The sequence below is a fragment of the Lissotriton vulgaris genome, chromosome 2_1 (genome assembly GCF_964263255.1).
Source record: "Lissotriton vulgaris chromosome 2_1, aLisVul1.2, whole genome shotgun sequence".
In the NCBI taxonomy this organism is placed as follows: Eukaryota; Metazoa; Chordata; class Amphibia; order Caudata; family Salamandridae; genus Lissotriton; species Lissotriton vulgaris.
Window position 1 is genome coordinate 524309938 of NC_141687.1, and position 12766 is coordinate 524322703.

The 12766-nt window shown below is 41.8% G+C and overlaps 1 protein-coding gene across 2 annotated transcripts in view; it reads right to left on the reverse strand.

Annotated features, from left to right (window-relative positions):
* The window catches only part of CALCRL (calcitonin receptor like receptor), a 276761-nt gene that overhangs the window by 172547 nt on the left and 91448 nt on the right, over window positions 1-12766 (reverse strand). The window contains exon 2 of one of the 2 annotated variants that reach the window (XM_086955451.1): window positions 2724-2826. In XM_086955451.1, the coding sequence (XP_086811577.1) occupies window positions 2724-2774 (51 nt within the window). In that variant the 5' untranslated portion in view covers window positions 2775-2826. Of the gene's footprint in view, window positions 1-2723; window positions 2917-12766 lie in introns of both variants that reach the window. The other variant, XM_086955450.1, reaches the window with a different exon arrangement.

Here is a 12766-nt window from a genome sequence, read left to right on the forward strand (position 1 = left end):
TTGTATTTGTCTGCAGTTGCTAATGTGCATAAACAGAAAAATAATGAGAAAGCTACTTTTGACAGCTGTAATCGTGTTTGTTTGTTTGCTATCAAGGTACAAAGTAGGGATTGGGGGTAAAAGTGAGTAGGCAAGAGGGTAGTGGGCCACGTTAATGTTACATGAGAATCATCAGTTCGGTCACTAGGGTGATGGAGGTTCAGATTCACCCAATGGAGGATGCAGTATGAGTAGGACTGTGTAAGACTTGCTGGGAATCATGATCGGTGTATGAGCAAGTTGGTTAACAGCACTTTAATCATGAAAAGGGCCGTGCTGAGACAGATTCCCCATCCTCCTTGTTTTGAGGTTTTTGTTTAATCTTTGATTTCATTCAAGGTGAAAGAGTTGCAGTCATTTTGCGATCGGGTGACGCCTCATGCACCATTGAGCTCTGACTCGAGTAAGGTTGTCGTTCATATCTGCCCTGTTTTGTTTGCCTAAAGAATGTTTACTTTGGAGTTCGGTCAATTGATGCGCCCTTTTCCTTGGCCAGGAAGAGCAAGGAGGCGGATGTTGACTTGGATTAAATAAACTTTTAATATTAACTGAGTCTCCTCCCTCCTTTTTATACACCTATGCTTGTAGTAACTTGTTGGCACTTATGAGATTTAAAAACATAATGCAAGGTCTATATATAGAAATCCATGAAAGCTGTGGATTTTCAGAAGAACTCCTCTTTGTCTACATTTAATCAGGGAGATTGTCAAGTAGGTGGATAAACTGCCCAAATATTGCAGAAGTGTGCATTTTTATAATTACATTTTCTTTATTTTTTTAGTAAGAGAGAACATCTTTTCTCCTGTGTTGAAGCGTATTCTCTTCCACCGCATGTCCCTTTCCTATCTTCACCAAGAGAACACTTACTCTAACCCACCAGTCTTTGGGTCTTTCTTACATTTTACAGGGCATCTCCATTGGCAACCTCCTCTTTGCCATTCCTAACACTGACTTCATTGGGGTAAACTATACCACTATTGAAGATGTTCAGCTGTACGTAGCTATATTGCAAGAAAATTCCTGTTTAGTAACATATTTTTGCACTAAGGAATCAGTCACGGGTACCTTGATACACTGTGACACCTGGGCAAACACCTGTGTGCAGAGGTGATGCAATGACGAGTGGGTCAGAATCCCTCACAGTTTTCTCTTGGTAAATGTCAGGTGCGGATTTTTGTGCAGAAAGCACACAAATCTGCACGAAGAAAACTTGTAATGTGCTATCTATTGCAACAGTTAAATTCCAAACCCAAGACTATTTAACAAATGCAATAAACAGAACCCTCCGACCAACTCGTAATGGAGGCCGACGTCCTATATTGATGTGCAAAAGTGAATGTGCATTGGGCCTCAGGATAGAACACAGACTAACAATAGTATGCAGTGAGCAAATGCACTGCAATGAAATCTAGTGTTTACCATACCACTAATTTAAACGGTTAAACAGGAATATGCACTCTTCTGGCCTATAATATACTATATAATATATATATATAATAAACAGACACAAACCTCCCATGCCCTAAAGAAAATCTTGAAAATGATGGGCCAAGACAACTGAACTTTCAAAAATTGAACTTTTCAGCAAAACTTACAAAAGAAATGTGACATGCAGAGACTCTGTAACTCCAGACAGCTGGAATCCAACTAGTTATGGTACACTGCACTACTCACCATTCCAGATATTAGGCAATACCCTTTCCAACTGGAAAGGTAGATGAAGGTGCAGATGAAGCTATAATTGGTAGTATCCTAACCAAGGTATAATGCCGATGGGACTGTGATTGGTAATATTCAGGGCCGGACTGGCTACCGGGCAGTTTTGAATGCTGCTGAGCGGGGGTTAATTTCGTTGATGGGGACCTGCGTGTACTAAACGAAATTCGTTTTGTTTTCATTATTTCGAAGTACACGCAGGTCTCCACGTACGAAATCAGCCCCCACTGCAGTAAAATCTTCCAGCAGCTCAGCCGCATTCCAAACTGCCCGGTAGCCAGTCCAGCCCTGGTAATATTCTTCCCAAAAGCTAATGCCGATGGGACTGTCTTCAGTAATATCCTTACCAAGGTCTAATGCAGATGGGACGACCTTTGGTAATATCCTTACCATGGTCTAATGCCGATGGGGCTATCTTTGGTAATATCCTTACCAAGGTCTAATGCAGATGGGGCTATCTTTGGTAATATCCTTACCAAGCTCTAATGCAGATGGGGCTATGATTAGCAATATTCTTACCAAGGGATAATGCCATTATGACTATCTTCTGTCATATCCTTACCACGGCTAATGCAGATGGAACTATCTATGGTAATATCCTTACCAACGACTAATGGCGATGAGACCGATAGAACTATCTTTGGTATTATCCTTACTAAAGTCTAAATCCATTGGGACTATCATTGGCAATATCCTTAACATGTGTTATTGCCGATGGGACTTCAATTGTTGTTACTTGATATCATGTACACCCCGACATTAATATCACCACAACTATGTCAGTTAGTCTGCAGAGAATACTGCTGTCAAGTGCCTGCAAGTTGGCATACTGGCACTATAGAAAACACCTCAAATTGTAAGCAAATGTAAGAGTAAGTCAAAGGAAAGTTTCATTTCACACCTCAGATGTATTGTTTACAAAGTTCTGTTGGTTAATGCTCATGCAGAAACAAAATACAACCACTCACCGACAGAGAAGAACTGAGAAGCAAAAGGTGCAGAATCGAGATTCTTTCCATGGTTACTTCGGGTACTCTTGGGTTTTCTTTTCAAACCAAAGTAAAGAACACGCTGGTGGGGAGGAAACAAGAAATAAACATTGGCGATGTAGCGATTTGGACCTCACTCTGCTACCAAACCTGATTGTCTGATAGATGAAATCTGAGGAAAGAGAGTGCAAAAAGCTTTCTTGAAGTTATGACGTTCCAATAAATTCAACAATTAATAAATACGGTATATTATGATGTTCTGTGTCCTCTACATATGTTATAATGTTAAAATATGTACATTTTACAATAGCGGCTTCTGCACAAGTTGAGACAAAAAAATGGTTCAAGGGAGTGACAGTGCTTTTTGATAGGTTACACAAACCTGATGTAGAAACACATAGGCAACTGGTTCCATTTAACTTTTTTCTTTACCTCAGAGAGGCCAGTTTGCAAAAAAAACTAGGCTTGCTACACATAGATATTTAGGGGCCTATTTACAAACTGCACTGTGTAGTATGCTTTGTTGTACAAAAGTGCTACAAAACATACTACAAAATGCAATTCACAGACTTGTCTGCAGTGGTTCCACTTCCACCTCGCCTATCTTTTTCAGTGCGGACATCTCTGCCAAGAGTGTGGATTCTGTACACATGTAAGTATACATTTAAGTAGTGAGTTTGGGAGAGCCAGAGGGAAGTGGCTGGAAAATTGAGATACAATTAAAAGGCAGGGGATTAGGCAAGCATTACTGGGGGTTTTGGGAGTTTTAGGAATGGGGTTAAGGAGGGGTTTAGGGACGGACGTTCACCCACCACCAAAAGAGTAAGCACATTGCTATTCACAAACTGCACTTCTAAAGTTATTACAGCCAAAATATATCAATTTAATTTAAATAATGAATGATAAACTAAATTAATTTAATTATATGAAATTACAATAATTTTTCTCCGGTTTAATTTAAGAAATAGATTTCCACCTAAAACAAAAAAATGTAATGTTTTTGATATGCATGAATAATTATTGGAAGTGCTGCATATAATTAATTACAAAATAATGTAATCATATTTTAATAAAACTTTCATTATTTTTCAAATTCAAAAAAGATTGATGACATATTTTGTAGTTAAATAATAAATACTTTGTTTATATATTTTGCTAATAAATTGCATATGGGTGTTTATTTTTAGTTTATCTCCATTATTTTCGATGGGAGTGTGCTGCAGTATCTATGGTTGGCCATGTGTGGTGCTGGACTTACTACTGTTTGTTTTTGGCATTTGTAACTTACACTTGTAAATTTGGCTACTCTCCATATTTTGAGGGGGTGGAGATGTATAAAGTCTACCCTTTTGTGTAATTGTTTGTGAAAAGCCAAATAGAGAAAGGCTACTCAAAGTGTGAGAGTAAACTTATTTGTGAACAGTACTCACAAGTGTAAGTTACCTTTGTGAATAGTCCCATTACAGTTACATCCATATTTAGATGTACTATTATTTTGAATCAATTAACTCCTCAAGGAATCTGCCTGGAAAGTTGTGTATGCAGGTTTCCTTGTAAAGTCCCTGAGAAAACGTAATTTCCTTGTTGAGAATGTAATCTCTTAGTACTGATTATGGAGAACGTCACACTGAAGGAATGGATTACCCTGTGCAAGGAATGAATTCCCCTGTGCAGATGCACATTTAATTTTTTATTTCACCGAGGGGAAATTATTCCTGTGCAGAGACCGCTTCTCCTAATTTGGTAGGTGCTTGCTTGGGTCGAATGACTAGAATCTTTTCCTGTGTATTACACCTTTTTTGTGGTGCAGGATTGCTGGTGCACATCCTCTGTGCTCTATGATCAGAGAGCCTCTCTCCCACTGGACCCTTTCTGTCTGTGTCTACCACCTGAAGGTGCTCCTTGTACTACAGATGTGGCATTTTGGGGCTTCCCCTGTACATTCTTGGGATTGTCTACATGATGCGGACATAATTGGCTTTTGAGTATGGACTAGGCCATGGCTGTTTGTGGAACAGTGAAGATCTGCTTCTGGTAGTTGGTGTGTTCTCCTCTGAAACTGAACCTCTGTTTTACAGTAGCTTGTGTACCCTCAGGACCTACATTCCCAGCTGTACCAATGCCTTACCATATATTTTACGAGAGTTTCGCAGGGCAGTCCCAGCTGAGGCTGGGGTTCATAGGTGGGGGTATAGGAATTTTCATAATAATCGAAGGCAGATATGACACTGCCAGGGTTAGTATTTCAAAATTGCAGGGAAAGGTGGCGTCATGATACATATAAGAGTGATCAGGTATATAGAACTGGAACAGGTTCTCCACATTTTGGGCCTGAATTTTATAGTTAAGAGCTAGAGGGTGTGGTTGCGCTCACCAGAAAGACGGTGTTGAGCTGTATGGAATGAGGCTTGTAAGTGAGAGGTTATTTTGAACACTAGATGTGCTGGGGGAGCAGTTAGTTCCATCACCAGGACCTCGTAAGTTTCCTACTGGCTGGCTGGTTTTTGAAGTCAATATGGCCTCCAGTGGGCTGGCCTTTCTCAGAGATGAATCGAGGAAATGAATGGCAGGCTGGGGCTCAAAATGTTCTCTAGATTCGGAGGTCATAAGTGAGAACGCTCAGACAGCATCATTGATACAGTACTGATTTAGTTAGATTCATCAGCTGCGTTTGATACCATCTCCCATGAGATTCCATGAGATCTTGCTTCATCGCCTTAATGCGTGTGGCATTTCCCATTTGGCTCTAGCCTGGCCCAAATCATTCTTGACAGGCGGTCAACAAGTACTCACACTTAGTCACTACCAGTCAGCCATGAAACCACTGTGTACAGGTGTCCAGCAGAGCTCTATATTAAGCCCTGTGCTGTTTAACATCTACATGGCCCCCTCATACAATTGATATCATCATTTAACATCGAAACCACCTCATATGCAGATGACACTCAAGTGATTCTAGCATTAGACAAACACTCTTCCAACATTGTCTCACAGAGGTTATACACTGGATGAAGCACAACCACTTGAAGCGTAATACAGAAAAGATAGAAATCATGCTCCTAGGCAAAGCCAACACTTTACCCCCAGTCACTGGTGACTGCCAAATACCCCCCTCCACCCAACACAGTGGAGGTAGTAAACAATCTCGGGGTAAAATTCGACTCTAATCTATCCTTCCGTCCACAAGCACTATCAGTGACTGGGAAGTGTTTCCAGCTGATCAAATCCCTGAAAATGTTTTTTGACCTTCTCCCAGCTACAGCAAGGAAAACTGTTAGAGCAGCCCTAGTAACCTCTAGGCTAGACTACTGCATTACCTCCTCGTCTGTCTTCCTCGCCTCAGTAATTACTAATGAGGATTCTGCTCCCACAGAAACTCCAAGCAAAAGTTATCATACTAGTATCCTTATCCCTCCAATATGGACCCCAGTGGCAACCACAAATCACATAAAAGAACACAAGATCCACACCACGACCTGCAAACCAAAGCTGTATACATGAAGCGTCAACAGAGGGCCGGAGGGAAGGGAAACTATACTGTGGCGAGGAAGACTAGGACTCGGAGTAATGAAAATTACAGATAAGTATCCAGGGCATTACCCTCGTCCGTCTTCCTTGTCCGTCTTCCTCGCCACAGTAATTACTAATGAGCAGATACCAAAGCAATATCAGCTTCATGGATAGGAACGACAGCCCACACACGGAAGGCAGTACAACAAAAACTACAGAGACAACAACGGAGAGAGACACATATCTCAAGAAACCACCGAGTCCAGAACCAAAGAGGCAAAGGTAGCAGAAGCACGACCCCCAACCTCAAGCCGGGAATTACACATGAAGGTATGAGGGGAAGACCAAGCAGCCGCCCTGCAAATTCTACCATTGAAACACTTCGAAAGGCGGCCCAAGAAACAGCAACAAAACTAGTAGAACGTACAGAATCGGACGAGAGGGAACCACAGACTGGACAACACACACCAAAGGGAGAGCGGTCCAAATCCACCGATTGACAGCGAAAGAGGCCTGCTCCCACACCACCAAACTCATAATCAGGCCATTCATCCAATCATGTCAGCCAATGGATGGTTGAGCCGAAAGCCCTTTTTTACGTCACCCCTAGGCAGTGAATGCGCTGACTCTCAACATGCTGTATTCACTCTTTGTGATTACAGCTAGCCTCCAGTTTCTGATTGGATTTTGTCAGTGTCCATTACTCCTAATTGATAATTGTTCCTGCTTGTCCCACCTTTGTTCTTAATGGCTGACTCTCATGAATCACCCCAAGGACTTGTCCTCTTACACTCGTGCTATTGTATGTCCTGTCTTTGGAACTTTTTTTTTTACATTCACACTGATCACTTCCCACATAGCACGGCACGAGATTCACAGCCGCAGGACTCCAGTGTAATCAAGCACTGCTCTCAAGTGTTTGTTGTGGCACACACATGCTTTGCACAATGTTCTTTTGACTTGCACATGCTTCTGGTTTTTGGAGCACTTCCCACTTAGTGTAGCACCCAATCGATGGCCACCGTACTTATGTGTTGGCATTTGTTCAACTTCGGCGCCGGTCGTTGCTACCAGATGCTCCTCCCACCCATTCCCTCGCTGCTTATCTCGTACATCAGTAGCAATGTAGCTGGAACATCTCTTTTGATTCCTTGTTTAACATTACAGGCCCTTTAATAGCTGGAGGGGGGGATATGGAAAGGGAAGTATAGTAAATACCATGGGAGAAAAGCATGTTCCTGATGCATGACGTCTTATCCAAAACCTACGGAGATGCTGTTTTGCTTCCTGATAGAATTTATTAGAAGTGGCAAGAAGCTCAAATCAAACAATAGTAACAGTTTTTAGTTTGATGGTTTACTGTCAATTTAGTGCTTATTTTACCTGTTAGTTTCATCTTGCACCTTTTGTTCTACTTAAGGCTTTGGTGTGAACTCACTCACTACAAATATCGTGCTTGGCAGAGACATTTTCTTTCATTGTTTACTTACTGCGTCAGTTTGCCACGCTTTGCATGCAGACCCTTCCCCTTTCTCCCCTACTGTCTGCTAGTGTATTCATTTTTTGGTGAAGATTTTTATAAAGAGCGAACTCGACCTGAAGGTGTTGGAGTGTTTTACATCAGCATCAGTTACTTTACACAAGGACACATTCCTATTGCAGACACTGGGAGATTAAGGACCTGATTATGAGTTGGCCCGCCGATCCCGTGTTGGAGGTGTGGTGGCGTTTGTGGACCACCGCGCCAGTGGTCTGACCACCGCATTACAAGTGCGGTGGTAGGACAGTGACGGACCCACTGCAACTGCCAGGGATATGCCATCCCCAGCGGTGGTACTGCAGACCTGACGCCACAATATGCTTGGCGGAGGTCCAATACCAACCAATAAATCTTATGGTGAATCAGCATTGAACATGAATAGAGTTACAAACACTAAACCTGTATAAGTTCCTCAAGATTCTATGCAGCATATTCATATAAAAAGCATTTTGTAGTCTGCTCAGTAACACTACAGTACTCACATACTACAAAATGCTATTCATATATCCACATGCTGAGGCCTCCCCCTCTTCCTCGTCTATGTTATCTGTAGGGAGACCTTCCCTCCACGTACGGCTAGCTTTTGGGCGTATATGTGGGAGGAATAGGAGGGAGAGGCAAGAAAATGGGGAAGACCTACTACTAAATGACAGTGGTTTAAAGAGGAGTAAGACGCAGTTACAAAGAGTAAGACCACTGCTATACAAAAACTGCACTTCTGAAGCCAGAAAAGACACAAAACAATTGAAAATGTACTTCAGTTAGGCCAGGACGGAATTCCAGCATTACACATGGCATCAACTGGAAATGCAGCACCTTCTCTTAGATATTAAAGGAGGCAGGGACTTAACTACTTCAAGGAAAATAATGTTAAAATAAATGCATTTAAAAATATCATAATATCTCAATTAAAAACAATTATTTGTTCATTTGAAAGTTTTTTAAGAAAAATTTTAATTTAGAAAAAAATATTTTTTTGTTTACATTATTTACATTCATTTAAACTAATTCTAAAAATATCGTAATAGATGTAATACATAATAAATAAATATAAGCATTTTACTTTAGGTGTTTTTTAAAGAAATCTATCAAAATATTTAAATTAATATATTTAAATTAATTTAAATATTTAGCTAAAATCAGGTTAGCTGTAATGTAACATTTGTTTGAGCATTTAAATGAAATATATTAAATTAATCGGCATTGACATATACTTGAAGTCGCTTTTATATTTATTTAAACTGTATTAAACTTTTAAACTTTTCCGGATACTTTACTATAGGGAATTCTCCACTCCAGCGGTGGAGATCTCTGCCTACACATGAAAAGTTACAAGTAGTAAATTTACACTTGTATTTTATCCCTCTCAGTTACCATAAATGCCATACAATTGTCTTGTCCCCTTATTTCACAGTTTCACTTGATCCACAGGGAAGCCTGAAGGATGTACAGATCAACCCCTAACAATGTGTGCCTCTTGCCAACAATTTGTATAGTCTGTTATGATTCTGTTATTGGTTTACATTGCAACTTCATCCACTGTTGGTACACCAAGAACAATTAAACCGATAGCATGATCACAATATTAGAAAAGCCAGAAAATGAACTTGCTTGCTTTTCTATCTGTAATCACCCCTGTGTCTAAATGTACACAAAGTTTTCCTTTTCAAAAGCAAGGAATTTTCTTTTCAATTAAATTCGGAAATAGCTTTTGAAATGTTTCACCAAAGGCCTTGTTCAGGTTGTTGAGGAATCATGGTAAAAGTATAATGAACGTTAGAGTTTATAATTATGTTGCACTCTTTCCCTTAATGTTGAGTTTAACTTATTATACTCGACAAAATCTAACATAGACTGTCCCTATAAAGGAATGATGTTATCTGATAGTATAGTCTTGAAATACAATAAAGGGGCTTAGGCAGCAATCTGCTTGTATACCTTCATTTCAGTACTTCATGGAAAAAAAGAATCTTGGGGATCAATAAAGTGGAGAAGTGTGGCTCAGGGGTTAGAGGCGGCAGACCCGGAAGCTGAGATCGGCCCTGGACCAGGGTTCAATTCCCCGCCTCGGCGGGTCTTGGGCTCAAAAATTCCACGGACTCGATAATTCTCGCTCCGGTGCCTTCTCGACTCACGGGTTCACACTCTGTGACTCTGGGCAATAGCTTGCTTAATCTCCACAACGGCTCCTTGCGGCGGGATGCCTGGCTTTCACCTTGTGGATACCCTGCCGGGGTTATCTCACAGGGGAATACCAGGACGGGTTCCCTAAGCAAGCGCCGGGAAACCCTTTGTGGGTAGCTGTGCGCTATATAAGCTCAAATACATTTACACATACATTTACATTTACAATAAACAGTGGTAGAGATGTGTTTGGTACAGTTGTAAGCTGCTAGAGGATTAAAGTCAACCACTCACTTGGTGTGGATGAGGTACAGTTATAATCACTGAATGAGTTTAGGGAGGGAGGGCCCTCAATCTGACATTTGTATGTTTAACCATGGTCTAACATAATGCTGAAAGAGAATGTAAACCACCTTCATCAGGACTTTGGCACCCTACAAAATATTACTTACAGAATTTTCACTGTCCAAGTTGCTCCCAAGAGACGACACACACATACAAGTCTTTCAGGACAATTACAGCCCCAAAATGTTTCTCCTGATGCAAGTTGAACTCCTGCGAATGGTCATTAAATGTCACTTTAGAATGAATCATAGATACTCTAAAACATTTTGCCCCAGTACTTTAGAAGCCACTTGTGTCTATCAGTAAAATGCATTGCATATGTTAATATACAATTGTAATACTTCATTATACACCCCTTTGTCATCTGTGCACCTACTTTGAGTCCTAATATTCCGTTATGTAATTTGTACTCAGTATAGGGTCACAATATATATGGAGAAGAGTAGAACAAAGCATACTTGTAACAGTACTGTAGGAGTGAGTGTAATGACTTGCCTTAACATTATTTTACTGTGTGTCATTGATGCCGATGAGGATGTTGATATTTGCTGAATGTCCCGATTCTCGAACAACAGCCTAAAACAACCTGTGTCGGTCATAGTAAGAGTAAACTCGGTTTAATTTCAATTGTGCTGAAATATGAGGAGACAAAGTCATGAAACTTTAATGTTTCTTACATTTTAAAGATTTGAATTGGAAAGGCAAATTAAGAAATATATTTATTATCATCAGCTACCAAAAATAAGTTTTTTTCATATGATCTTACTTTATGCGTCTAGTGCACCAACACTCTATTGGATTTCGAAGGGCCATCTGCAGATCCCAGAAATTGGAAGGAGCCAACAGAAGTAGATCATCAAGCTCCATTGCCTCAACTCAAATTACTATCAGGTGAGGGCTAGCAGCCCAGAAATGCCTAAGCTACTTTCATCACATATTTCTCCGTCCATCCTGAGTTGGCAGCAAGCGCAACCACCTGACAGGATTGCAAGCCATCTCTCAATCTGTGACCACTGTGTATATGAAGCTAGTGAGCAACTTAGCTTCCTTCATCAACCACTCACAAGAGAGTGAATCAAGCAATGGCAGAAAGGCATAGTTACCCTGCTGCACTAAAAGTCAACCACCTTCACAAGCTCACATTCAAAGCTGCAGCACATCTCACCCACAGGGCTTCAACTGTCCAATTATGCCTCTTCATGTGGGTACATGACCACTATACCCAACGTACGGAAGAAGCTTTGATAATGCAAGACAAATTTCAAGGAATATGGTGCCATTAAGTGTCATCCAGTCTGTGCTAATCACTCCAATAAATCTTGAGGACTTTAAGGCAGGTCCTTGAGCAATCTTGCTATGTGCTGGCCAGGCCTTCTCAGCAGAAATAATTTCTTGAGAGTAATATAAAAAGAGGATGATACCCCACTTAGCATATTTGGCACTACATTTCTGCCCCATTCTGTAATCATTGAAAGCCATTGTCCTAAGATTTAAGTTGCAAAAAGCGGTCTCAAAATATGCACACAGACATTTTGCAAATCAAATCAGATTTTGCAAACTAATATAAGTACTAATAGGCCAGTGCATAAAGTAGGGAAACGCTGTGCGTCGCAGAACAACCTGACATCAATATTCACTAGGCAGCTCTAACTGTGTGACCCCCTGTGATGGGCTACAATCACAAGGACGGTGGCCTGCATGGGACGTAGACCACTGTCCCTGCGACTGTATTCCAAAACGGAAACTTTTTAGGTCTCGGCTAGAAGCGAGCGAAGCTCGCTCTCGCCAGAGATCTATTGTTAGCGGCTCAGCTTCCAAGGAGGACAGTCCTGGCCGCGCGCAAGGCGATTTGCGCCGGCCACGCGCGAGCGAACGCGCTGTCCTCCTCGGAAGCTGAGACGCTAGCTATACCTCCCGCTGCTTGCGCATGCCCCATGGAAGGTTTTGGGCTTACGCATGCGCCGTGCCCCTTACTGCAGGACCGGCTGCGGCAGACCCGGGGCTGCGGCCGTCCACGGAGCGCGCGAGGGCGATGTAAGTGTTTGTTTTCTTTCTTCAGCTCCTCCTCACATCGCGTGGCCATGTTTGTCCCAGTCATATGACCGCAAAGAAGGAATAAAGAGACAGCCGGGGTGAGTCATAACAAGGCGAGCACGGGCTGCTGTGTGAGCAAAGGGCGGCAGTGAGGCCACCGGAGTTTTCCGGGACAGATTTAATAGCGACTAAAAGTATGGCTTGTCAGATCGCGACAACCCAAGTACGTTCGCTTCTCTCCCGAGACTTGAGAAGTAAGGCCCATGGGACCAGCAAATATACCCCCCCCCTCGCCCTTGACAGGACAGAATGCCTCTGGCGACCTTTAGCCTTATTCCCCAGCCTCCCCCTAGAGGCATGGAGCACTGCCCCCACGGAAAAGCTGCAACTTGTCCCTCCTGAAAAGCACTCGAAAAATCTAAAACCGGACAGGACCAGCCTTTGTGACCTAGAACGACGCGCCTCCGGA